Source organism: Ovis aries, chromosome 18 (assembly GCF_016772045.2).
Source record: "Ovis aries strain OAR_USU_Benz2616 breed Rambouillet chromosome 18, ARS-UI_Ramb_v3.0, whole genome shotgun sequence".
In the NCBI taxonomy this organism is placed as follows: domain Eukaryota; kingdom Metazoa; phylum Chordata; class Mammalia; order Artiodactyla; family Bovidae; genus Ovis; species Ovis aries.
In genome coordinates, this window is record NC_056071.1 from 55077016 (window position 1) to 55104681 (window position 27666).

Genomic DNA, 27666 nt, shown 5'->3' on the forward strand with positions numbered 1-27666 from the left:
ACTTTTTTTTCAAAGTTCCAAACTGCTTTGATCATTTTTCAGATGGGTGATATAGTTCCATGGTTGAAATCCAAAAGGTGCGAAAGGATGTACGGTATTTATTGTTGATCGTGCTGGGTTTTGCTGATGCACGGCTTTTCTCCAGTTGTGGCAAGTGGGGGCTAAGCTCTAGTTGCAGCATGGAGGCTCCTCACCGCAATGCTCCTCTTGGTTCAGAGCACGGGTTCTAGTATTCCGTCTTCAATATTTGTGGCTCCCAGGCTCTAGAGCACCAGCTCAGTAGTTGGGGTGCGTGGGCTTCGTTGCTCCGAGGCATGTGAGATCTTCCTGGACCAGGGGTGGAAGTCTGGCATCAGAGCACCTTAACGTGCACGTATCACGAAGATGCACGGGGCCTGTCCATCGCCCTTGGTGACTTGGGTTCTTGTCCCCACTGCTTTCAGCTTCAATCTCAGCCAGGAAGTTGGTACCCCAAATTCTGTCTTCTCTAGTAACCACTTCCGTGTTCAGTGAAATTTCCCAGGAGTTTTTAAAGGGGAGGGGGAAGGGAGGGAATGTCAGTGCTTTTTCGCTGTGTGTGGCTATTATTGTAAGTATTATTGTGATAAGTCTAGAATGATGTTGGTCCATAGCAGATGCTCAATAAATTACTGGATGAATGAATGTATGATAATAACCTCAATGAATGTTTGCTGTATGCCAGGCACTATCCTCAACAATTCCATAAGGCAGTAATGCTGATGTTTCCCATTTTAAATGTGAGGAAATTAAGACAGAATTGTTTGGTCATGTGCCAAGGCCAACATGCTGGGATTCCAGCCCAGGCTCTCTGGTTCCCAAGCCCATGCTTAAACTGCTAGTCAGCATACCCCTCAAGGCCTAATCGCACATAGCACTGGGGCCAGAATGGGTATCATCACCTATGAACCATGTTCTGACGGCAGACAGTCCTAGCCTAGGCTGGGATTGGGGGAGGGAGGTCAGCAGGATGAGCAGGCTGACCTGCCCATCAGGCTGGGTTCAAGGGCATGGGGTATGGAAAGGGACTGGGACCCGTGAGCCAAAGGTTACAGAGGGAGAATGGAGGAACTGTCCCCCAGTCCTGGGAAGGCCGTGGGCATCAGGCAGGCAGCCCAGGAGGCAAGGCTGGGAGCCAGGTGGGCCTGAAACACACCGGGCAGCAGAGGCCTGCAGCACACAGGTGTGGAAAGTTTGAAGGCCGTAGACCTGCTTGATCCCTTGATGTGGGCTGTGACGTGCGAGCTGAGACAGCCAGACCTGTTCTCAGCACTTCCGGGGCCCGGAAGACTTGCTCTAGCTGACTTCCCCTCAGCGAGGCTGTGGGCAGGGGCCCTCCAAGTCCGGTCCCAGCTTCCCGGGGGGCACCTACCGAGGGTTGGGGGCTTAAGCTGCACCCCATGCCCTACCTCATCTCAGAAGGCCTTTTGGTCTCCCGGTAAGGAGACACCTAGGGAGCTCTCTCACAACAGGATCCCAGGCACCATTCTTGGAGCCCCAGTGACTGGGAGCCCACCAGGGCCTCATTCAGTTATCTGGCCCATGGAACCGGGCTGGAAGCATTGGTTGAGCATTTGCAGATGATATACATGTGAGCGATGCTGATTCTGCGACTGGCTGCCTCTATCCGTCTCCACGTGATTCCAAAGGCTGGGCCAAAAGTGGAACCACGCGGCAGCTGTGGCTCAGCTTTCACAGGTCCAGGAAAAAGCATTTGGTGGAGCGGAACCACAGAGAAGCTGGCCTGGCTGCCTACCTTCTCTCAGACTGTCTGCTGGGCCAGAGCCAGCCTGGCTTGGCAGAGAGACTTCAGATGGTATGAGCTAGGGGTCTGGTGAGTCGCAGAATCATGGAATGCATAGTGCTGGAAGGAACCCCAGTCTTAGGTCTCGTCCAGGCTCAGACAATGCATAGCCCAGTACCCAGCCTGTGGCTGACAACACTAGGCGATCCCAGCAGACTTTCTCTGCCGAGCCTTTAGTGTAACAGTCTGGGCAGCTGCTGTCTATCAACTGGAGTTCACAGGGAAATTCAACCTACTTGCCATTCCAAATCTACAGCAGTCTTCTCATTTTACTGAAGAAGCCACTGAGCCTGGAGATGGGAAGTGAGTGAGTGGCCAAAGGTCTCAGCGTGAACAACACAACCAGACCATGGTCTCTTGAGTCTGAGCTGTGTCATTTCCTTTGTGTTGTCCCTGTTATCCTGATGAAAACAGTATCTGCATGTAATTACTCATCTCCTAAGCTCTTTTTATCTCCTTTCATCTCCACATTGTGATCGCACCCTCAGAATTCAAAAAGGTTGCCCGTAGTTCCCCAAGAATGTTGTACACATAGCTGCAGAAAAGCTGAGCTGTCTTAGGTCATGTTAACAGAAGTAGACTGTCTAGATTGAGAGAGGTGATGGTCATGCTCCTTTATAAGCTGCTCAGGACACACCTGGGAAATTATTTCTTAGCTTGAGACTCTATATTTCAGAGGTAGAAAGACAGAAGGATACTCAGCACACTCAGGAGGATAAAAACAGTACAGTGAAGGGGTTCAAAACCACTCCATAATTTACGGTCAATTGATTTTCAACAAGGGTGCAAAGAAGATTCAACAGGGAAAAAATCATCTTTACAACAGATGTTGCTGGGACAACAGGATCAGTTCAGTTCAGTCGCTCAGTCGTGTCCGACTCTTTGCGACCCCATGAATCACAGCATGCCAGGTCTCCCTGTCCATCACCAGCTCCCAGAGTTCACTCAAACTAATGTCCATCGAGTCGGTGATGCCATCCAGCCGGTGATGCCATCCAGCCATCTCATCCTCTGTCATCCCCTTTTCCTCCTGCCGCCAATCCCTCCAAGCATCAGGGTCTTTTCCAATGAGTCAGCTCTTCACATGAGGTGGCCAAAGTACTGGAGTTTCAGCTTTAGCATCAGTCCTTCCAAAAGAACACCCAGGGCTGATCTCCTTTAGGATGGACTGGTTGGATCTCCTTGCAATCCAAGGGACTCTCAAGAGTCTTCTCCAACACCACAGTTCAAAAGCATCTCCAAATGCAAAAGGAGGAGGTTGGACCCTATCTCATATCATATGCAAAAATTAATTCAAAATGGAACAAAGACCTAAGTGTAAAAGGTCTCAGAAGAAAACAGGGGTAAATCTTCATGATCTTGAATTAGATGTTGGTTTCTTAGCTATGACACGGAAAGTACAAGCAACCAAAAAGAAAATAGGTAAATTGGATCTCACCAAAATTAAAAACTTTTGTGTTTCAAAGGACACCTTCATCTTTTCATCGGGAAAATTAAAAGACAACCCATAGAATGGGAGAAAATATTTGCAAATCGAACACCTTATAAGGCACTTAAGCATAGGATATATAAAGAACTTACAACTCAATAATAAAAAGATAATCTAATTCTAAAACAGGCAAAGAATCTGAAAAAAAATTTTTTTCTAGAGAATATCTACAGATCATCAATCATTAAGATTCTCAGTGTAGTTTTACATCAGAGAAATGTAAGTCAAAATCACAATGAGACATTCACTGAACTTTTGTGATGATCGTCTCATGATGTGAGTTAGCCAGATCATTATTCTGTACACCTTACACTTATACAATGATGTATGTCAGTTATATTGCAGGAAAACTGGAAGAAAAAAACACAATGAAATACAACTTTATACCCACTAAGATGGCTATAACAATAAAGATAGCTAATAAAGGGACTTCCCTGGTGGCCCAATGGCTAAGACTCTGCGCTCCCAATGCAGGGGTCCTGGGTTCAATCACTGGTCAGGAAACTAGATCCCGTATGCCACAACTGAGAGTTCTCACACTGCCGCTAAAGATCCTACATGCCTCAGCGTAGAGCGAAGATCCCACATGCCACAGCTAAGATCCAATGCAGCCAAATAAATAAATAAATAAATAATAAATATTTCAAAATGATAATAACAAGTGTTGATAAGAATGTGGAGAAATTGGGACCCCGCCCCCTGCCCTGCACTGTCAGTGGGATGTAAATTCTTTAGCCATTTTGGAAAAAACAGTCTGGCAGTTCTTCACATGCTAAATATAGAGTTACCGTGAAAGTCGAGCGACTCTTTGCGGCCCCGTGGACTATACAGTCCGTGGAATTCTCCAGGCCAGAATACTGGAGTGGGTAGCTGCTCCCTTCTTCAGGGATCTTCCCAACCCAGGGATCGAACCCAGGTCTCCCACACTGCAGGTGGATTCTTTACTGACTGGGCCACCAGGGAGGACCAAGCCAACAGCACCTAGTATTCCCAGGAGTTCTCCCATCCAAGTACTAATCAGGCCCAACCCTGCTTAGCTTCCAAGATCAAATGAGATCGGGCGCATTCAGGGTGGTATGGCCGTAGACAGAGTTACCATATGACCCAGCAGTTCTAGTCTTAAGTATATACCCAAGAGAATTGAAAACAATGTCTATACAGAAACTCATACATGAATATCAGTGGTGTTATTCATAAAGGCCCAAGAGTGGATCAACCCAAATATCCATCAACTAATGGGACAAGTACAATGTGGTATGTCCATACAATGGAATACTATTTGGCACTAAAAAGAAATGAAGCACTGGAGCTTCCCTGGCGCCTGGAAAGATGGTGGATTCGTAAAGAATCCACTTGCCAATCCAAGAGACGTGGGTTTGATCCTTGGGCGGAGGAGATCCCACATGCCGTGGAGCAACTAAGCCTTTGTGCCACAGTTACTGAGCCTGTGCTCCAGAGCCGAGGAGCTGCAGCTGCTGAGCCCACATGGCCTAGAACCCGTGCTCCACAACAAAAGAAGCCCTCACACCATGACTAGAGAGTAGCCTCCACCAGCTGCAATGGGAGAAAAGTCCGCACAGCAGCAAAGACCCAGCACAGCCAAAAATAAATGAATAAAATTTTAAAAAAGAAAGGGAGGACTGATGCATGATGTAAGTCGTGACAGCGTGAAAGTGAAAGTGTTGGTGGCTCAGTTGTGTCCGACTCTTTGCCACCCCATGGACTGTAGCCCACCAGGCTCTTCTGTCCATGGACTTCTCCAGGCAGGATTACTAGAGTGGGGTGCCATACCCTTCTCCAGCGGAGCTTCCTGATCAGGGATCGAACCTGGGTTTCCTGCAGTGCAGGCAGATTCTTTACTGTCTGAGCCACCAGGGAAGCCCAGGTGAACCTTAAAAACATTATGCCAAGTGAAAGAAACCAAACATAAAAGACCACACACTGTATGATTCCGTATGGGGACTATCAGAAGGCAAACCTATAAAGACAGAAGATGGATTAGTGGTTGACACCGGCTGGGGCATTAGGAGGAAGTGGGGAATGACAGTTAATGAGGACAGCATCCCTTGTTGGGATGGTGAAGATATCCTAAAATGAACTGCAGTGATAGTTGCATGATTCCGTGACTGTACTAAATACCATCTCAGTGTACACCTTAAAATACCACTAGAAAGCAAAGCACTCCGTATGCAAAGTCATGGAGACAGTGTGTGTAAACCAATGTGTGGCTCAGTGTCAGACACAGGGGAAAAGGTAAATGTTACCTGTGGGTATCACAAGGAGAGGCGGGCTGATCAACCTGGAAAAGAGATGACCCTAGAGGATCGGGGTAGGAGTTAGGCTGGCCTTCTCCGCATAGTTGAAGGGCTGCGTGGGGATGGGGCGTGTTGTCCCAGTGGCCTTATAAGGGGTAGAAAAAGAAACAAGAGGAAGGATTCAGAGGAACAGATTTCATCCCAATGGAAACAGAGGACTGCTTCTCAGAATGACTTGCCCAGTGAGGTAGTGAGCTCCCTGTCATTAGAGGTCTTCAAACAGATACAGCTACGTATTGGGATGGTACAGAGAGTTCCCAGTGTTAGGGGAACCTCTGAGGTAGAGGACAGCTGATAGGCTTACAAAGTCTTGTTCAATATTCAGAAATTTTAAGCTAGTTGTTAAATCATCGATAACTTCTTAATAGCAATGGTGGGAATACTTACAGCCATGGCAATCCTCATTCACTATACGCCAGGACTTTTGTTGTTGTTGTTGTGGACAGGTGCTTAATAGCACATCACTGATCCAAGCCAACTGCTCCAACAGGTCTTTTGGAGTGCTTGTTACTCAGCAGAACGTGGGTCCACTCACCCACGTGCAGCGAAGTCGATCTACTGACACCCGGTTGTAGTGAAGGAAAGTACAGCCTTTACTGCAGGTGGCAAGCGAACAGCATGAGCAGTTAGTGCTCAAAAGGAAGACCCGAAGTTCCAAGTGGCTTTCAGGGAGAGGTTTCTAAGGCAATATTGGCGGTGAGAACAGCAGCTCAGGGACTTCTGATTGGTTGGTGGTGAGGCAACAGGGTGATGTTTTCGGAATCTTCATCATCAACCTGGTTCCAGCCAGTCTGGAGTCTCTGTACTTATGTCAACCATGTAGTGACCATCCTTTACCTGGGTGGCTGATCTTAGTTTCTGCAGACCAACTCAAAGATATGCATCAGATTGTTCTGCGTATCCCTTAAGGAGGGACTAGGACACTTTTTTAAATCACTGAGCTGCTAAGTTGTCATTGCTTTTCTTGATGGACTGCTTTCCCTTTGTTTCTGCATTCCCTCACTTCCCTAATTACTGACTGCTTAAGTCCGCTCTTTGGAACGCAGGGAAGGCCTAGGAGACCAAAGCCTTTTTCTACAAACAAGAAACAGGGCACAACAAGGGGCTTTTGTACCCAGGAAGGCCCCAAAGTGTCCTACTTAGTTTCAGTTCCCCCGTTTCTTCGATAAACCCTAATCCTGAGGTGAACAGGGGCGGGCCAAGAAAAGGAATCAAGTTTTGGATAGAGAGGTTAATCATAAACTCAGGGGGGCAACTCAGTTCCCGGGGGGCTTGGTTTCATGCTCATCCACCCCCAAAGTCCCCAGATTCTCCTCCTTAACCAACGGGTTCACCTTCTCTGCCCTGTCCCAGGATCTGATGAGCCTTAACTTCTTCCATGAACGGTCTTGAGCTCTTCATCTCATCTAGGAGTTACCACTTAAGTGTCCATTGTGGCTGAGTTCTTCCTTACCCTGTCCCATGACCTCTGAAGCAAGTGGTGTAGATGAAAGAATTAATCAATAATTGATCTAGGGGCTTCCCTGGTGGCTCAGCAGTAAAGAATCCACCTGCCAGTGCAGGGGACTCGGGTTCAATCCCTGGTCCACGTGCTGCGGGACAGCTAAACCCATCCACCACAACTACTGAGCCCACACGCCCGGAGCCTGTGCTCAGTGAGAAGCCTGAACGCTGCAACAAAGAGTAGATCCTACTTGCTGCTACCGGAGAAGGACCTCATGCAGCGACGAAGACCCAGTGCAGCCAGAAATAAATACATCTTTTAAAAAAATAGTTGATCTAGAAGGAAATGAAAATTTTTATTTGAGCCGACCTGAGCATTATAATCCAGGAGGCTGTCTTTCAGAAAGCTCTGAGAATTGTTCCACTCTTTTAGAGGTCAGAGCCCAGGTATGTAAGTTTTTGAGAAAGGGCCATACTCAAGTCCTTGACAGGTTGCACAGTCCAGATCTACACTACAAAGTGTGTAGCGGGTCTTGGGTGGCCCCTCGTGGCCCCTTACAAGATGAAAGAAGGAATGTTGTCACCTAGGAAGGTTTGCTTAATGAGGTTGCACAACATGCACTAAAGGGGAAGGAGGAGGCCCAAACCAGCAAGGAAAAAATTTATGTTTAAATTTTCTCATCTCGGGCTTCCCTGGTGGCTCACTGGTAAAGAATCTGCCTGACAGTGCTGGGGACATGACTTTGATCCCTGGTCTGGAAAGATCCCACATGGCCTCAGAGCAACTAACCCCATTTGCCACAACTGCTAAGCCCACGTGCCACAACTCCAGAGCCTGTGCCCTAGGGCCTGTGCTCCACGACGAGAAGCCACTGCAATGAGAAACCCCTGCATCGCAACTATTAATAGTAGCCCCCATTCGCCGTGCAACAACGATGCAAAAGCCCCGTGCAACAACGATGACCCAGCACAGCCAAAAATAAATAGAGTTATTTTAAATTTTCTCATCTTGCCCTAAAATATGAATTTTAATTTCATCAGTGGCCTAGGCTCCCTGTTTACACTGGGGGACACTGAGCCCAGGGTGGGTGTTTGTTCATAGCACTGGGGCCTCAGAAGGAGTTCTCCCAGCTCCAGATACCTGCCGCCAGTCTTGCATGTTCCTGCTGGCGTCTTCCTGTAGTCAGAACTCCAAGCTGTCTCTCACTCTGGCATTAGCTGCTGCTCCTTGGCCCAAGTCTTGTAGCTGCCACAGTGTGGAGACACAGTCCCAGTGACCTTCTCTGGCTTCTGCTCTGCTGTCGCAGCTGTCAGAAGATTTTCCTTAAAGTCCCCCAGGGCCTGATTCTTTGGGTGGACTCATCTTGATTACCTTTCAACACAGGCCCTCGGGCTCCAGAACGGTCTTAAAAATGCCAAGAAAAACAAACGATGGGAGTCACCCCGGAGGAGCTGGCCTGGCAGAAGGGACAGGCTTAGGTGTTCTTGTTGCAGAGAAGAACCAGGTCTGACTCCGTGCTGGAACTGTTTCTTTGACTTGCTTTTCATTGCTGCTGTTATGTGCATGCTCGTTGCTTCAGTCATGTCCGACTCTTTGCGACCCCGTGGACTGTAGCCCGCCAGGCTCCTCTGTCCATGGGATTCTCCAGACAGGAATACTGGAGTGGGTTGCCACGCCCTCCTCAAGGGAATCTTCCCAACCCAAAGATCAAACCCGAGTCTTCTGCACTGGCAGGTGGGGTCTTCATCCCTAGCGCCACCATTATAACAATACATGATGGCCTGCCTTGGGGGACCCTGCCCCTCTGCCTGACTTGACTGTTGGACTGTATGTGTGTAAGTCACTCAGTTGTGTCTGACTCTGCAACTCCATGGACTGTAGCCTGCCAGGCTCCTCTGTCCACGGAATTTTCCAGGCAAGAATACTGGAGTGGGCTGCCATTCCCTTCTCCAGGGGATCTTCCCGATCCAGGGATGGAACCCCATCTCCTGCATTGCAGGCAGATTCTTTACCATCTGAGTCACCAGGCAAACTCAATTGTTGGACTAACTGTTAGCCTTTGTTCAGCTATTAGGAAGATAATCTGACCCTGCCCACTTGTGAATGGCTGCAGGAAAGAAGAGATTAACACACCCCTTCCACAGGCTGGCCATTCCGGGAGATGTTTTGTAAGACTGATGGCCCTTTGTATTAATACTTCACTTCCTCACTGCTTCTCCCTCTCTATTCTGCCTTTTGACTTTAGTTCCTCACCCCTTCTCTCTCTGGTTCTATAAAAGAAGCTGGCATCCAGACCCCGACAAATGGTTATTTTGAGACATTAGTCTGCCATCTTCTCGGTCAGCCGGCTTTCTGATTAAAGGCATATTCCTTGTCTCAACACCTCGATTCATTGGCCTGTCGTGCGGCAAGCAGAGCAAGTTTGGACTCAGTAACATCCTAAGACCCGCCCCCCCCCCCCCCCCCCCCCCCCCCACTCTACAGTGCCTGGGCTTGTGGCAAGTTCTGGAGGATCTGGGGAGAAGGTGCGTGTTTCTGACATTTTAAAAATAAATAAATCATTGCAGAACTGGCCAAAGCCTCCTTCACACATTTCCCAGATCCCATTTTCTTCCAGCTCCTCAGAGGCCACCATTGTCCTGGATTTGGTGTGCCTGTGTATTTACAGAAAAACATAGAACTGTTGTGTACACTTTTACACTTCATATAAGTGTTTTCATTCCCGCTGTAGTTTGCTTATTTCATTCAACATTGGGATTTTGGTTTGTTTAATTTTAAAGCTTCTTAACTTTTTCTTTTAAAATAACTTCAGACTCCCAGAAAAGTTACTGGATTAGTACAGTGAATTCCTGTACAGTCTTCAGTCAGATTTACCAATCCTGCACAGTCTTCAGTCAGATTTACCAATTATGAACATTTTGTCACATCTGTTGGTTTTCTCTTCACTTTTTCTGAACTTGTGAGAGTAAGTTGCAGATATTATGCTTCTTTACCTGCACATATGTCTGTGAATATTTCCCAAACATGGACATTCTCTTACATAACCTCAGCACAAGGATCAATATCAGGAAATTAACATCAATGCAACTGACAGGATTTTGAGATTTCACCCGATAGCAACTGGTTCCTAACTTTTAGCAGCTGTGTGGTAGTCCAGGGTGGAAGAATCACAACTTATTGATCATTTTCTCATGTCTGTTTCTCATGGATGGACATTGGTTGTTCCCATTTTCTTTCATTATAGGTGCTTCCATTATCAATTGTCTCCTTACGCCTGTGTGTGTCCTGGGAGTGGGGCTGCTGGGGCCTGGCTACAGCACCCCTCTTTTAGATTTTGACAGTCTTTCAGAGCAGGTGCAATTGTTTTTGTTCTCATGGGGGTGCTTTTCCTCCTTGGTGTGCTGGTGGCATTCAGGGGGCTGAGCAATGGGTTCTCCCCTATCTCAGGTCATTTCTCATGTTGGCATTCGTAGGAGAAACAGGGCAGGACCACATGTGTGGTTAGGCCAGCGAGAGTAGTGACATATTCGAGGTGTTCTTGTGTGCCAGATGCTGCTTCATGCACACGTGGCAGGGATTACCAGCTCCATTGGGCAGATGAGAAAACTGAGGCCCGCAGAGGTGAAAAATCTCACCCTGGGTCACATGGCCAGATGTGGCAGGGTTGGGCCCGAAACTGCTTGAGTCCTAGTTTTCACCTTGGGGCTATGTGGAATGTAAAATGACCACCACTAATCGTAGTGAGAAGGTGGGTGGGCACAGCCATGAGTGACTGCCCTCCCCTCCCCTGGGAGTGTCAAGGCTCAGCTGGTTCTCCAGGATCAGACACGAGGAAAACACCCCTGGGGCCTCTGGACAGTTTTGCCCCAGCTTGAGAAATAGCTGCCACTTCAAAAGGAGGGAGGCTTTGGACTTCTGGAAGCTCAGCTTGAGCATGGGAGCCCCACCAGGCAATTTAGTTACGGCTCTTAGAAGTTTGCTCTCAATCACTCTCGGGATAATAGCGCACAGTGTGCGCATCTGATCCTCTCTACTCCCGAGGGAAATGCTCTCTGCCTGTTATACTTACTCCCCATTTCACAGAAGAGGAGACTGGAGGTGAGTGTGGTTAGGCAAATAGACCTCTTAGCGAGTCAGTGCGGAGCTGGCTTTGCAGTGTGTGAAATGATCACCAAGCCGGCTCAGGAGATCCCAAAGCCACCAGCTCTCCACCCTGCATGCATTTATATGACAAACCTGCGTATTTCTACACATTGATTTAAGGTGATTTTAATCATAGAAGTAATGCATAATTGGCATAAAAATTTGAAACAACCCCCCTGCATGCACTTCTCAGAAATAACAGTTCTTACTGATGTCATACAGAGCCTTCAGGACATTATTTCTGTGTATGTTTATATTTCTCTGTCTCTGTGTTTATATAAATTCCGAATGGGTCAACAAACTTTAATGAGCACTTTCTTTGCCAAGTACTATAAGGATACATAAACACATGGGAAATTTTCAAAGTTTCTTCAAGAACTAGAATAGTGTAGAGGTGAGTAGCCCAGACTCTGGGTTCAGATTGTCCAGATATGAAGCCCAGCTCTGCCACTTAGAGGCTGTGTGACCTTGGGCTTCCCTGATGGCTCAGCAAGCAGAGAATCCACCTGCAATGCAGGAGCCGCAGGAGCCTCAGGAACCTCGGGTTTGATCCCTGGGTGGGGAAGATCCCCTGGAGAGGAAATGGCAACCCACTCCAATATTCTTGCCTGAAAAACCCCCATGGACAGAGGAGCCTGGCGGGCTACAGTCCAAAGTGTTGCAAAGAGTCAGACATGACAGAGCACAGGTGCACAACCTTGGATGAGCTGTTTAACCTTTCTGCGCCTCAGTGTCCTCATCTTTACATGAGACTGTCAGGTAGATATGTTACTTTCCAAGAGCTGCAGCAGCAAGTCATCATGAACCTTGGAGCTATTAACAATGGAAATGTATTTTCTCATGGTTCTGGAGGCCAGAAGTTCAAGACCAAGGGGTCAGCAGGGTTGGTTCTGTCTGGAAGCTTTGAGAGAATAGGGCCATGTCTTTCTGCAGCCTCTGGTGGTAGCCGTCAATCCTTGGTGTTCAAAACTGCTAACTCTACTTTCTTCCCTGCCTTCATGTGTTTTTCTTATATCTCTGTGTCTGTGCATGTGGGATCTTAGTTCCCTAAACTAAGAACCCCTGCCTCTTGCAGTGGAAGCTCAGAGCCCTAACCACCGAAGCCAGAGGATTCCTCTCTGTCTTTCTATGAGAACACCTCTCACTGAATTTAGGGTCCACCCTAAATCCATAGAGCTTCCCTAGTGGCTCAGACAGTAAAGAATCTGCCTGCAATGCAGGAAAGCTGGGTTTGATTCCTGGGTTGGGAAGATCCCCTGGAGAAGAGAATGGCAACCCACTCCAGTATTCTTACCTAGAGAATCCCATAGAGAGAGGAGCCTGGCAGGGTACAGTCCGTGAATTTGCAAGGAGTCAGACACGACTGAGCGACTAACACTAAATCCAGATTGATGTCATCCTTAATTACATTTACAAAAATCCTTTTTCCAAGTGAGGTCACATTCGCAGGGGCTGGGTGCTAGAATTTGGATCTGTCTCTTTGGGGGACCCAGTGCTGCCCTCTCCAGTAGGCGTTGAGGATGACTGTGTGCCATGGGCTATTGAGGATGAGCAGGCATGTTGCTGCCCTGACTGGCATTTCCAGGGCCCGCCCCTCCCACCCTGGCCCCTCCATGTCTTCATGTACTCAACCCCTGTACGGAGTGATCGGGCCATCCCATGACACTGACTGCTGGGACCAGGTTTCTTTTTCTCAATAGACTCACTTGGTCCTGGAGCAGGGGCCTGGTCAGGACTGCGGGTGGGACGGAACTGGCCTTTTCCCAGTCCTCCCCTTCCATCCCACACTCCCCCGCCACCCCCCGAGTTCCGGCCAAGTCTGCACAAGGGGGCCTTAGTTCTTCCAGTGATGCGTCATTGGAACTTTCTGAGCTGCTTCCCCGGAGCCCACACAGGCAGCCCAAGGCCAGCGTCCTCGTGAGCTGGGAACTAAGGGGCCTTCTCCCAGACAGGCAGCATCCAGCCAGGGGTCTGCACTCTTAGCTGACCCCACACCCAGGTGGGCCCCTCGGGTGGCCTCTCCACCCCAGAGCAGGGCTTTCCTTTCTCCTCACCAAGGTTTAGTAGGCCCATGACTCAATGCAGGCAGCATGCCAGGGTGGACACACCATGCCAAGTCCCTCCTTCCTGTGGGAACTGGTGAGAAGGTCCCCAAATAAGCCAGGATGCTGAGCCCAGGCCTGGTCCCTGTGGCCCAAGGCAAGGGTTTTTCCTGGTGTCTGGCCACCCTGCACCTGGGTGGGGCAGCCTGGGTGTCCTCGGACAGCCCACCCCTTGAATTGAAAGGCTGTTAGGACTGCTGATTAGAGCCGTTCTCTATATTTCTCCTGTGCAAGCAGAAGGGAAACAAGTCATGGAATGATTTCTCTTTCCCGTGGAATTGCCCTGAAGTGTCTGGGCTCATTATTTTGTGCTAACAGTGCCATTCATTACTCGGGGTTCCAGTGGCTGCCTTCGCAGGGCCCTCAGCTGGAGCTTGGCTGGTGAGCAGGAGGGTGTGGGAGCTGGGGCGGTCGACTGTGCCAGCAGATGACATATTGGCTGTGGTGCGGGCTCAGTGATGGTCCCTCAAAGTCAGAGCTGGTGTGGCCAAGCTGTTTAATGACCGTCATCATGGCTCTGCAACAGCCTGCGCGATGCCCGCTCAGGGTGTTCACACCTCTGCCATCCTGCTTGAGCCCAACAGTCCAGCCTGGAGCTCCAGCATCAGTTGGAGCGTTTAATAGTCACAAGTGGGCATCCAGAGAGCTCAAGTGACCTGAGGCTCAAGTTCATCAGGGACTCAGGGGGTAGGGGCCGTCTTCCTGGCCCCATTACCCTTCCTTGGCCTGGTCAGAGCAGGTGTCCCTGCCACTCTGTCCCTCCAGGGCTCTGCTGCTCCTGTGACCTGGTGCAAGGCCCAAACCTCCCCCAGGCTCAGTTGCTCCTTCGCTAACTTATAGTCCCTGCTGCAGCCTTTGAAACTTAGAGTTTCCACTCCAAGCCTCCGATCCTGCCAAGCCACCACTTAGAGGGCCCTGAGCAAACCCTTGTTGCTTCCACCCTTGCCCACCCAGAGGGGAAGGAGAACATTGAACAACTTGGACAATTCCTGGAAAGCAGCATCTTAAGAGCCTTTGGCCTCTTGAGTGTTTAGTCTGAGTGGCCACGCGTAGCCCCTTCAGTGCTCATCTCTGGAAGGTTTCTGCAGTAACCCTAGGTCTTATTTGTCTTTCCACCGGCAGAAGCTGAGCTCAAGTTACAAAAGGGATCCTCCAAGTTATTTGTTTCTGTGCCCCCAAATTGGCTTTTTTGTTCATGTCAAGCCGTGGTTCCCTAGCACTTGAACTTGGACTGGGATTGACTTGGGTATAAGATGAATGCAATACACAAAGGTGTGCCCCACTCTAAATGTGCTGAGTCCTACAATCCAGGCTGCAATGTGGGAGAACTATAGTGAGAAGAGGAAAATAAGAATTCCAATTAGCGAGCTGAAAAGAGAAGCAGTAGCTAGCATTTCCTGAATTATGTGCACTCTGCCAAGTTCTTGACAAATGTCCCATCAACTTTTCACAATTATCCTATGAAGTATTTTTATACAAGTGAATAAATGGAAGCCCAGAGAAGTAAAGGATCTGGCCAGAGATCACACAGCCTGGATCCTAACCTAGGGCTTGTAGGGCTCTGAAGGATGGGAAAACTTTATCCCCAGTGGTTTGTTATAAAAAATATACTAGACATACAGAAGAGTCAAAATAATTTTGGAGTAAGCACTTACCCTTGATGTTTTTGTTTATTCCTCTGTTTCTCCACCTTATTTTTTCTTCTGCATTTTAAAGAAAGTTCTGGACACCCCAGAATACTTAGCACGTATATCACTAACTAAAGTTCAGTATTTCTTTATGGTTCTTTTTTACTGTTTTGGTGTAAATTTTGCATATAATAAAATGTAAATATACTTAGCTAAGTGTACCAGCTGAACTTCATATAAATGGATACATATCATATGTATTTTTTGGCGCCTGGCTCCTTTCTCTCAGCAGTGTTTTTGAGATTTATACATGGGATTGTGTATATCAGTGGTTCCTGTTTGCTGTTGAATATTTTTCCACTGTGTAAGGTACCACTTGTCTGTTGATTCTGACTGATGAATATCTGGACCAGTTTGGGGCTATTATGAATAAAGCTGATATGAACACTCAAGGAGAGGTCTTTTCATGGGCATACTTTTGCCTTTCTTTTGGGTACATATCTATGAATGGAATGGCTCAGCCATGGGGCAGGTCTATATGAAAGTTGATTTGAAAAGACTGCCTTTTTTCATAGTGGTCTCACCAATAAAGCATGAGCGTTCTGTTTACTTCCTATCGTTGCCATCATGTGATGTTATCAGTCGTTTTAATTTTAGCCTAGTGGTTGTGTCGTGGTATCTTATTGTGGTTTTAATTTGCATTTCCTTAATGACTAATGATGTCAAGCACTTTTTACCTGCTTCCTGGCCATGTCTTCTTCTTTGAAGCATCCTCAAAGCCCCTTTAAAAAATTAATTTGTGTGATCTCTATTAGATACATGCTTTGCAAATATTTGCTCCTAGCCTGTAGTTTGAGTCTTCAGGGTGGTTTTGTTTTTTTTGTTTTTTTTTTTTTTGAGTCTTCATTTTCTTTATGAGGTGTTTCCATGCGCACAAGTTTCAAAGTTGATATAACTAACTTATCCATCTTTTCCTTTCTGGTTCTTGCTTTCTGTGTCCAGTCTAAAGAATGTTTGCCTACCTGTTGAGAGGAAGTCACAGAGAATCTGAAGGCACTGCAGGTGGGCAGAATAGCTGGAGCAAGAGTGTCAAGTGGGGATGTGCAGATTTTGCAGGGGTGGTGGACAGCAGCCTCCTTCTGTGGGCTGGGGGCTCCCAATGGGAATGCCTTCAGTATCAGGGACTGGATTGGACTTTTCCGGCAGTGGGAGCCATTGAGAGTTTTAGAGCGGGGCAGGGACATGATCACAAAAGGAGAGATGACACAGTCCCTTTGCTGGAGCCTGGGACAGTTTCTACTTGGTCACCGTGAAAGCAGCAGGCTGTACCTCAAGAGGCAGGTGGGACTGCTGAGGGCTGGGGATAGGGGATTGGTTTCATGTCTGTGGGCCCAGAGGCCAGCCAGGCCCCACCACATCTTAAACAGTCCATTTCTTCTTGCCAAGAAAACCCAGGGGCTGGTGAGAGCAAGTTGCTAGCCGGAAGCCCAGGGAAGGTGCTTACTTATGTGGATTTAGAGGCGACTCTCCCAGTAGATCCAGAATCCTTAGAGAGAGACACACACACACCCCCACCCCACCCCACTGTGGTCTCTGACCTCACCTTCTCCCGCACTCACCCTTCTACCTCCTGCCACCCCCAAGCTTCCTTGTGGTTCCTCCTGGACCAGGCAACTCAAGCCTGCTGCTCGAGGCCTTTGCTGCCCAAGTCTGGTATCTTTTCCCCAGCTGTCTGCATCCAGATGTTACTCAGTCTTTTCAGTGAGGGCTCCCCTGACCCCAGCCCTTTGCTTGCCTGGCTGGTGCTCAGCACCATCTAACACCCCAGGGCACCCCTTCACCTTGTCTGTGGCCTGACTTCTCTCCCAGAGATGAGGGGTTTTTCTCCTTTTTAAGCTATTTTGTTCTCTGCTCTAACCCCATGCCTGGAACAACATCTGGTACTTTCAGGCCCTCAGAAAATATTCATAGTATAAATGAATTCAAGGTGAACTTTCTCATTTTTTTCAAAGTTTGTTTGATCTTGGTTCCACAAGAGAAAATGGGGACCTTTGTCCAGAAAGTCCAGGTCCTACCTAGGCCACCTGGCAAAAAGAGGAGTCTTCTAGGCCACTTCTCCCCTGTGTACAGATGCAGAAACTGAAGCCCTAAGAGGGAACAGATGTTCTCACAGACTTCACTAAGCAACCTAAGCCTAGTTAGTGGCAGAGAGGAAATGGGAGCCAATTGCTCTCACTCCAGTGGCTGTTAGAGTCCTAACTGGCCTCTGAGAGGAAGCCTGGGGCCAAGCAAGAAGATTTTAGGATGATTATAAAGACTTTCGGTGCCAGAAGATATTTTTGTGCTTCCAAGGAAGGCTAGAAGAACCTAGAAGACCAAGAATGTGTATTTCTGGGTGATTCTGGCCTCCCCTGTCTTTACTGCTTTCCCAGAGGAGATGTGGACCATACTTCGGGCCCTGGGAAGAGGTCATGTCCGTATGAGCTGGGCTGCCCTGCTCTCAAACTCTAAATGAGACCCAGTTCCACAGCCTGTAGATGCCCCCCAGCTGCCCCTCCTAGCCCCATGACGCCCGCAGCTGCCTGGACACTACTGTTGGCCTGGTGACCTGGCACACTCTTGTGTGGACCCAAAGGAGAAATTCATAAGAACCCCTGACACACGCAGCTTCCAGGGAGGGAGGGCGGGCTTCTAGAAGGATTTAGGAGTGAGGAGCATCAGAAGAGGGAATTTTTAGTACACTGACTTTGCTGGATCTCTCGCTATACATATCTTTCTAATCTGGTCTCTGCAAAATCCAACACAACTGGACCTGTTTAACCTCACCTTCCCAGCCTCTCCACCACCCAGAGAACTGCCAGGACCCCCGCCCTCCCTTCTAGGGAATGCTGTTCCCTCCTCAGGACTCCTGGGTCCCCCACCTCCTCTGACCTCAGCAAATGGTTCCACTTTTCTGTGCTTCTAGCAGGCCTCATCCTGGCCTCATCCTACCCCACCCCCAGGCAGCTCCTTAATAGCAGATGCCGACCTGATCTCTGGTGCCCTTCGGCAGCATCTCAGGGATACAGGACAAAGGAAAGGCACCAGCTGCATCTTCCTGGTTTTATAACTACCCTTTTCTATCTGAGTAAGGTTTTCACCCATGGGAAGTCCCTGGTGGTCTGGTGGTTAGGACTCCATGCTTCTACTGAAGTGGGCACGGGTTTGATCCCTGGTCAGGGCACAGCTAAAAAACAAACAAAAACAGCAACCACAAAGAAAAAGGTTTTCACCCCTGCAGATACCCTGAGAGATTTTGTTCCTCAGGTAGCAGGCAAACAGACCACACAGCACCCACCCCACCCCACCCCCAATTCAGAATTTGAGGCCCCAAGATGCTGTTCCTCCTTTCCTGGAATCAAACTCACGTGCATGTGTGTGTAGGGGGTCGGGTGGGGGAAGCATGTTGTAGAGAGTCTGGAATCTCTTGGGCCGGTCCTCTACTTGTCCTGCCATTTCTCAGGCCTGTGATGTTCTTCCTTTCCCAGGGACCCTGACCTGTTACATCCTCATCCTGGGGATTGACTGGGAGAGAGACAGGGAAACCTGGAAATGTCTGTATCAGCATATCTAACCAAAATACAATGCAAGCATCTTTTGTAGTTTTACATTTTCTGGTAGTCACACTACCAGAAAAAAAGGAAAAAGAAAGAGGTGAAATTAATTTTAATAATGTTCTATCTCAGTATGTCCGAAAATGATCATTTCAATACACAATCAATGTAAAATATTATTAGTGGACTATTTTGTGGTCTTTTTTTTTTTATACCAAGTCTTTGAAGTCCTGTGTGTATTTTACACTTCCAGTGTGTCTCAGTTCAGACGGCTGACTCTTAAGCGTTGACATGACTAGTGGCTATCATACTGGACAGCACAACTCTGTCTTGATCTGGGTGATGGTTACTTGGGTGCAGACACATGTCAAAGTTTGTCTAATTGTATATTAAAGACTAGTGCATTTTACTGTGTGTAAATTACACTTCAGTTAGGAAGTTGTTTTTTTTTTTAATTCTCTTCAGGTCTCTGCTCAAATGCCATTGTTTTCATGAACCCTCCCTGGGTTGGAATTGGCTCCTTCCATTGCACTGTCCTCTTGCTATATTTAGTCTGATCTGTGCTGCAGCTGATTGTGTCTGTGTATGTCTTACTCATGTTAAGTGCCTTAAGGTGAAGATCATGTCCATTTTTTTAACTCCCCAAAAGGCCCTGGCTATGCAGATGCTGAATAAGCAAGCATGATTTATTCAATCCAGTAAGAATTGAATCCCCATTTGTTGTCAAGTCCTCTCTGGACCTGTGTCAGGATGCACTGATCATTCTATTCTGTTTGCAGTCCTATTCCAGATGTTGGCAAAGGAGAAAAACAGGAAGAGGAGAAGGAAGACGGAGTGGGGCCCGGCCTGCCAGGCACTCCGAAAAACTGCCTTCCTCGCCGGGACATCAGCGTCCTGGAGAAACTCGTCAAGACGTGCCCGGTGTGGCTGCAACTGGGTCTGGCCCGGGCGGAGGCGGCCAGGATCCTACACCGGGAGGCAGCCGGGGTGAGTGGGGTGGTCTGTCCACCTCGTGGCCGGTGGGCGGGTACAGCTGTATGGAAATAGCTGCCTTCTAGATGGCCGCCCATTTGCTCTCTTCTTAGGCTTATCAGCATTCCAACCAGAACTCAGGATTGAGGGACTGTTGGGCCGTCTGGTTTCTGCCTTGGAGAGCAGGTGTCCCTCTGCGGAGCCTTGGGCAGCATGGCTAGCGGGATGTGTCTGAGCACTTGGGTGTCCCAAGCAGGACTGGCACTTCGAGAACTCAGCCAGGCATCCAGGGACTAGAGAATATCAGAGCCTGAGGAACCCGAGAAATCATTTTACATGTGAGGATGAGGGGCTGTGGAATATAATCGAAAGGTTTCTCTTGTCTGGGTGGTTTTTGTTTTTTGTTTTTTTTTTTTGGTTTTGAGTCAGGCTCTGTGAGTTGGGAAATGGCTTAAATTTTCTGAACCTCACTTTTCTCTTTGAAATGGGGCCATTAATAGTATTTTCCTCCCCATGGTGCAAACATTACAGAGGAAGATAGATAGGTACATAATAAAAGATGAGTCAGAGCTCATCAAATCCCACCCACTCTCCACCACCCCCATACATGCTACTTCCTTTAAATTTTTTTAATTTAATTTAAAAAGTGATATATATATATATATATAGTAAAAAAAAATATCAAGCTGGACAGAAATGATAAAGTAAGAAGTAAAGTGTCTGATAAAGGTCTTTGCCACCTACTCTTTTTCCACCTACCTACTACCCAGAAGTCTTTTTTTGTTCAGGGCTTTTTAAAATTGAGGTGAAATTCACGTAACATAAAATTAGCTTTTTTCAAGTGAGCGATTTAGTATGTGCACAAGGTTATGCAAGCAGCACTTCTATCTAGTTCCAAAATATTTCACTGCCCCAAGATAAAGCCCCATATCCATTAAGCAGTTACTCCCTATTCCTTCTTTGCCTGGCCTCTGACAGCCACTGGTCTGCATCCAGAAGTCATTTCTGCTGAACGTGTGTGTCCTGTTGATCTTGTGTTCAGACCCCCACATCTGTAATAGCTAGCATTCCCCAAAGGGTGAAAGGGTTAGTTGTTCAGTCGTGTCCAACTCTTTGCGACCCCATGGACTGTAACCCGCCAGGCTCCTCTTTCCATGGGATTATCCAGGCAAGAATACTGGAGTGGGTTGCCATGCCCTTCTCCAGGGGATCTTCCCAACCCAGGGATCGAACTCAGGTCTCCTGCATTGCAGGCGGATTCTTTACCATCTGGGCCTCCAAGGAAGCCATTCACCAAGCACTTACTATATTCTGGGCACAGTCTAAGTTCTCCAGTGCAGGTTATCCTCACAACAGCCCTCTGAGATAGATGTTACTATTATGCCCATTTTACAGATAAAAGTAACTGAGATACCATGCAGTTGAGTGTCCCCAGGTGGACACAGTGAGCCAGTGCCCAAGCTGGCATTTGAACCCAGGTGGCTGGGGAGCTCCCACGTACAGGTTTCATTTGACACAGATAGAATCACATCTTTCAGCCATTTGTGCTGGTCTCACCTTCAGGGTGGTATGCATCGCTACTCTCTGGGGAATAGTCCAAGCTCCTAAACACAGGAGACTCAGGTGGATAGTGGACTCATTTACCATGGACTGGATAAAAATCCATCAACTTGGCAATTGTACCTGAACTTTGGAATTACTGGAACTTATAGAGAAGACAGTGGCAGAGGATAAGATGGTTAGATAGCGTCACCAACTCAATAGACATGAAATTGAGCAAAGTCCAGGAGATAGGGAAGGACAGGGGAGCCTGGCGTGCTGCAGTCCATGAGTCACAAAGAGTTGGACACGACTTAATGACTGAACAAGAACAGCAACAACAACTTGGGGCCTCTAGTAAAGTCCCACAGAGGCCCCTGCCGTAGTGAGTGGGTACCAGAGAGGCCTGAAGACCAGGCAGAATCCTGAGGGAGCAAAGGGAGGCCACCACCAGCCTGTGGACCTGCCCAGCCCCACCACAGCATCAGGTCAGCCTGGGAGAGGGTTAGAGGGGGCAGGCAGGGAGACTGTAGTCCTCAGGAAACTAGATCTGTTGTTTCATTCCTCCCCCACTTAAAGGCTTTCCGTTTTGAACTGACTGAGGGCTTCAGAGCAGATGATGAAACTGCATAGAAAGTAAAATTGGAGACTCACACCAGCAGGTGTTCGGTCAGCATTCCCAGGCTGCAGGCCTGGTTGGTTGTCCACTCTTCTATTAGGATCTGAGGGGAGGATGCAGCTGAAAAACAGGCCCAAGTATAAGGTTGCAATGCTGAGGGTGGCTGTTTTCTGGACCTTTCTGGGTCATCAGGAGAAGTGTGTCCAGGCCTGTGTGTAGATGGAGGTGGACCAGAGAGTGAGGACCCGTCCGAAGGTGAACTGCATTGGGTATAAGTCATGCCCACTTCATCAAATGGTTCAATCCTCAAAAAGTTTGCAATAAACCCTACTCAAAACAATAGTAGTGGTCTGTGTGGAGCATGCTTATTAATGTCAGGCCCTGTACCAAGTACAGTATAGTATGATTGTCGTCTCATTGAATCCTCACAGCAATCCTGTGAGGTGGACTCTGCCATGATCCTCGTTTTACAGATAAGAAACTGAGGCTGGAGGGGGAGCGCCCTTGTTTGTGCTTCCCAAAGGCAAAACCTCAAAGGCTTCCCAAGCTGAGGATTTGATTGCAAGTGGTTTATTTGGGAGGTGACCCTAGTGACCACAAGTGGGGGAAATAAGACAAGAAAGTGGAGACAGATAATAAAATCAACCCTAACCCTAATAAAGGGCTTCCCTTGTGGCTCAGCTGGTAAAGAATCTGCCTGCAATGCGGGAGACCTAGGTTCAATCCCTGGATTGGGAAGATCCCCTGGGGAAGGGAAAGGCTACCCACTCCAGTATACTGGCCTGGAGAATTCCATGGACTGTACAGTCCGTGCGGTCACAAAGAGTCAGACACGACTGAATGACTTTCACTTTCACGTTCATGCTGGTTACCCCGGGGGCACATGGAGCTGGCTTCTCCTGGGGCACTTTGGGAGCCAGGGCAGAACACATATCTCAAGGTCATTCCACCCCGAGGGCTGAGGGAGCTGGTGTTATTGACCACCTCCTGAGAGCCGTTGGTTCCAGGCAGTGGGGGTGATGGTTCATGTTCCAACACCTCCCTTCTGCTCTCAGTATGAGAAGCTCTGACTCTGGTCAGAAATAGCCAGTGGGCAAAGAGATGCCAGTCTGGCTGTTGGAAGCAGGGCTGGGGTCCGCTAAAAAGAGTGGGTGGGACCCAGCAGCATCTGCCACTGGGAGTGAAGTCACCTGTCCAGGGTCACACGGGTAGTGAGTTACAGGGCTGAGATTTGACCCCAGTCCTAGCTAAGCCAGAGCACACCCCTCACAAGGGTGAAAGTTAGTAGCAGGCCAGAAAAAGAAGTGACTTTCTGAGGTCAACCGATACCAGATGGGTGTGGATATAAGACATGTACGAAAATGGGTAAACTATGATCTTAAACACATATGAAGATGGGTAAACTGTGATCTTAAACACGTATGCAGATGGGTAAACTATGATCTTACCACAGTTTTCTCAGAGTGTCTGGGAGGGCGAGTTCTATGCATGGATATGAATGAGATGGCGCGGGGAGGAGATGTCTGAGTGCTGTGTGAAAGGTAGGACAGCGAGGGACCTGGAAGAGGGAGGGAACATGTCCAGGTGGGCTGATCCAGGCAGACTTCCTGGAGGAGGCAGATGCTGAGCCCTGTGTCCAGAGCCTTGAATCTGATCCTAGGAGTGAGACCACAGGGTACTGTTAAGACCACAGGTTGGGAGCCGGAGGCCTTCCCACTTCTGCCCCCTACTGCCCCCTCCATGGCCACAGGGATTGGGGCAGCCCTGAAGACCACAGAACTGGAGGAGACGCCTTCTGTTCACTTCTCTGCCCTCCCCACTACTCCTCCCTGTGAGCTTCTGTATTTTCAAGCAGAAAGCAAAGCCCTAAGGCTCATGCTCTGATACAGACTTGTCCCACTTTTACCCAGTGTTCTTTGCATGATCTTATTGCTTACTCCTTGGAAGAAAAGTTATGACCAATCTAGATAGCATATTGAAAAGCAGAGACGTTACTTTGCCAACAAAGGTCCATCTAGTCAAGGCTATGGCTTTTCCAGTGGTCGTGTATGGATGTGAGAGTTGGACTGTGAAGAAAGCTGAGCACTGAAGAATTGATGCTTTTGAACTGTGGTGTTGGAGAAGACTCTTGAGAGTCCCTTGGACTGCAAGGAGATCCAGCCAGTCCATTCTGAAGGAGATCAGCCCTGGGATTTCTTTGGAAGGAATGATGCTGAAGCTGAAGCTCCAGTACTTTGGCCACCTCATGAGAAGAGTTGACTCATTGGAAAAGACTCTGATGCTGGGAGGGATTGGAGGCAGGAGGAGAAGGGGACAACCGAAGATGAGATGGCTGGATGGCATCACTGACTCGATGGACATGAGTCTGAGTGAACTCCGGGAGTTGATGATGGACAGGGAGGCCTGGCGTGCTGCAATTCATGGGATCGCAAAGAGTCGAACATGACTGAGTGACTGAACTGAACTGATTGGATTCTCACAGTGACTTCTTTCTGGTCGATGTTATTGGCATTTCCATTTCCAGATAAGAAAGTGAAGGCACAGAGAAGTTAAGTCACTTGCCTGAGGTCACACAGCTAGAAAGTGCAGAGTCTGCACAGTGTGATCTGCAGGGATGCTGGGAAGGCCCTTTGCTGTATAGTATCACTCTCAGGGAACTGTCTGAATTTCCATCAGTGCAATGGCTTCATAGTTTTTAAAGATTACAGACACTGAATAGCCCCCAGGCTGTGAGAGTTCAGAGGGTCCTCAGAGATCACACGGCTCCACGCCTTCATGACACTGAGGTGGGACAGTGCTTCCTCTGTCACTGTCTGGGGCCAGTGGTCAGGAGACTGGAGATCCCGCCCCTTTGTCCCAGTTATCTGTATAACCTTGACAACATCCCCACCCAACCACCCCCGCCCAATCCCTCCCCATCTCCTGTAGCCTGCTTCTCTGATAAGGTGCTGGGAACATATTGGCCCATTTTTGATTTGCATGGACTCAGAGCAAGGCAGTCAAAAGCCACCTTTATTCATTCTGCACCCAAAGGGTCGGGTGTTTTTTCTTTTAGTTTTATTTTAGAAGTCTTCCGTTTACAAAGAAGTTGCCAAGATAGTACAGATAGTTCCCTTATGTGCTTCTCACCCAGTTTCTCCCACGGTTAACATCTAACATAAGTCTGGTACGCTTGTCACAGTTAATGAACCAGTATTGCTACGTTAGTATTAACTAGCACCCACGTTCTATTCAGATTTCCTGGTTTTTACCTAATGTCATTTTGTGTTTCCAGGATCCCCTCCAGGGCACCACATCATATGTACTCACAAGTCTCCTTAGGTTCCTCTTGGCTGCATGTTTCCCAGACTTTCTTTGTTTTTGACGATCTTGACAGCTTTGAGGAGTACTGGTCAGGCGTTTTGTAGACTGTCCCTTACCTGTGATTTGTCTGATGGTTAGACAGGGATTCCCTGCTGGTTCAGACGGTAAAGTGTCTGCCTGCAGTGGGGGAGACCCAGGTTCGATCCCTGGGTCCGATCCCTGGGTTGGGAAGGTCCCCTGGAGAAGGGCATGGCAACCCACTCCAGTATCTTGCCTGGACAGAGGAGCCTGGTGGGCTACAGTCCATGGGGTCACAGAGAGTCGGACACGACTGAGCGACTTCACTTTCACTTTCACTTAGACGGGGGTATGGGTTTGAAGGAGAAAGATCCCAGAGCCAAAGTGCCATTCTCATCCCACTGTGACTAAGGTACATATTGTCAGCATGACGTCACTGTGGATGTTGACCTTGATCACCTGTCAGGTTCCACTGTAAAGTTACTCCTTCCCCTGCCCCTTCCACATCGTCCTCTTTGGAAGGAAGTCACTCTACACAGCCCACACTCAGGGAGTGGGGACTTGTGCTCCCTCTCCCTGAGAGTAGAGCATCTATGTAAATTATCTGAAATTCTTCTGCACAAAGGATTTGTCTCTTCTCCTTCATTTATTCATTTATTCAATCAGTTGCTTTATCAGTATGGACTCACAGATGTTTATTTTATGCTTTGAGTTTTAACTCAGCGTTGTCGTTGTTTAGCTGCTAAGTCACGTCCATCTCTTTTGCAACCCTGTGGACTATAGCCCACCAGGCTCCTCTGTCCATGGGATTTCCAAGCAAGAATACTGGAGGGGATTGCCATTTCCTTCTCCAGGGCTCCAGTGGATCTTCCCGACCCAGATCAAACCTGCATCTCCTGCACTGGCAGGTGGATTCTTTACCACTGAGCCACCAGGGAGGCCCAATGTAGCCTCATACTACTATAATTATTTTGTTGCTCAAATTGTTTCAGCTTTGGCCACCGGGAGCTCTTTCAGTTGGTTCCTGTGTCCCTTTGATGAACTCCCATCATTTTGTGTGTGTTTTACTTATTTGTTTGTTCGGAGCACTTCCTCACTTTCTTACACTAAAAGATGCTCCAGACTCATATATTCCTTGCCCTAGTTCTAGGCTCAGCCATTTCTCATCGGAAAATAATACTGGAAACTAAGATCTGGGCACTCAGTGTTGCTATTGGAGTGTCATTGCTTCTAGACCTCAAGGTGGTCTTTTAATGAATGAAACCTCTTGGAAGATTGCTTTTTGTTTAGCAAGAGTTGCAGTAACCTGAGTTTTGATATGGACCAGCCACATTCAAGGCATCTTCCTCTACTGTGAGCCAAGGATACCAATTCCATTCAATATTAGTTTGGCAAAAGCATCAGCAAAGCTGCTTTTCTCCCCTTCAGGGTGCTAGGACCAGGGAAGAAGACACAGCCAGCAGGTCTGCTGTGTTGCCAAGTACTATCTCTCATCTTTCCAACAGCCCGCAACAGGGGGCGGGCTCTCTATTTTATTTTTAATTTTTCTATTTTGGTCACACTGTGTGGCTTGCGAGATCTTAGTTCCCCAACCAGGGATCAAACCCAGGCCCCTGCAGTGAAAGCACCAAGTCCTAACCACTGGACCACCAGGGGATTCCCGGGGGCTCTCTATTTATCAGTGAGGAAACTCACTTCTGACGTTAAGGAATCTGCCCTGAGTAATATGACTACTAAGTGATAGAGTGTGATTTACACTAACTGCCTTCAAAGACTTAAAAAAAAAAAACCCACAATGTCTCAGCCTCATCCCCCAAAATGCAGATTTCTTTGGTTTAGAGTGGGGCTCAGCCATCAGCATGGTTTTCAAGTTCCCTCGGTGATTCTTACGTGCAGCCAGGATTGAGAAACCCCGCTCCTTGCCAGGCTACAACCTCGTTGTATGTAAAGAAGGTGGGCTGCATGTCCAGACTGGGCTTCGGCCACTGGACCCCCAACCTCCATGGGCACAGATGCCCCTACACTTGTGGACTCCACGAAGAACTAGCCACTTCTGTTTCAGCCCTGAAGAGTATGATTGGAAAATTTCCCCAAGCAACTGGAAAATAGTCCTAAAATAACAAAAGTGGAAAAGCAGACAGCTCTGGATTGACCGGGCCAAAAAGGGATAGTAAAAACAAAACCATTTATAGTGTATTTAGCTTTGGGTTTTTATGTATTTATTTGGAGGGAAGGAAGGGCACGCAGTAGCTGCATTCTCTCCCTAAGCATATTCTGTCCCAGCTGTTAATGAAATCAGCTGGTCTTCCCAAAATTCATCATGCTGACTGAAGGTGGACAGGGAGGGGCTTGCATGCCAGCCAGGGGCTCAGCCCTCCTGGATTGCAGTGACTTACCTATAAAACTAACCCTGAGTTTTGGAAAGATCCCAGGACACTGATGCTGGGAGAGAATCTTCTAGATGGAAGGAGTCCTGGACCCTTTTGTCCCTCTCCCAGACTAGACTGGAAAAGCCAGCTCAGAGAGGGGAAGTGACTTGCCGAAGGGCACAGCAAGCCAGGGTCAGCACTAGGAGGGACTCTGTGTCCTGCCTCATGGCCCAGGGCTCTGGCCACGACTCCGCTGTAGGCTTCAGGGGGTGGGGATGAGCGAATCCGAGCTCTTCAAAGAAAACTGGAT

The 27666-nt window shown here is 48.3% G+C and overlaps 1 protein-coding gene and 1 non-coding gene across 2 annotated transcripts in view; one reads left to right on the forward strand and one right to left on the reverse strand.

Moving 5' to 3' along the window:
* The window catches only part of RIN3 (Ras and Rab interactor 3), a 132906-nt gene that overhangs the window by 21364 nt on the left and 83876 nt on the right, over positions 1-27666 (forward strand). The window contains exon 2 of the mRNA XM_027957334.3: positions 19316-19523. Coding sequence (XP_027813135.1) covers positions 19316-19523 — 208 coding nt within the window. The remainder of the gene's footprint in view (positions 1-19315; positions 19524-27666) is intronic.
* Positions 4281-4399, reverse strand: LOC114109136 (5S ribosomal RNA). The gene has a single exon (XR_003585823.1). It is a non-coding gene; the product is annotated as a 5S ribosomal RNA (ribosomal RNA).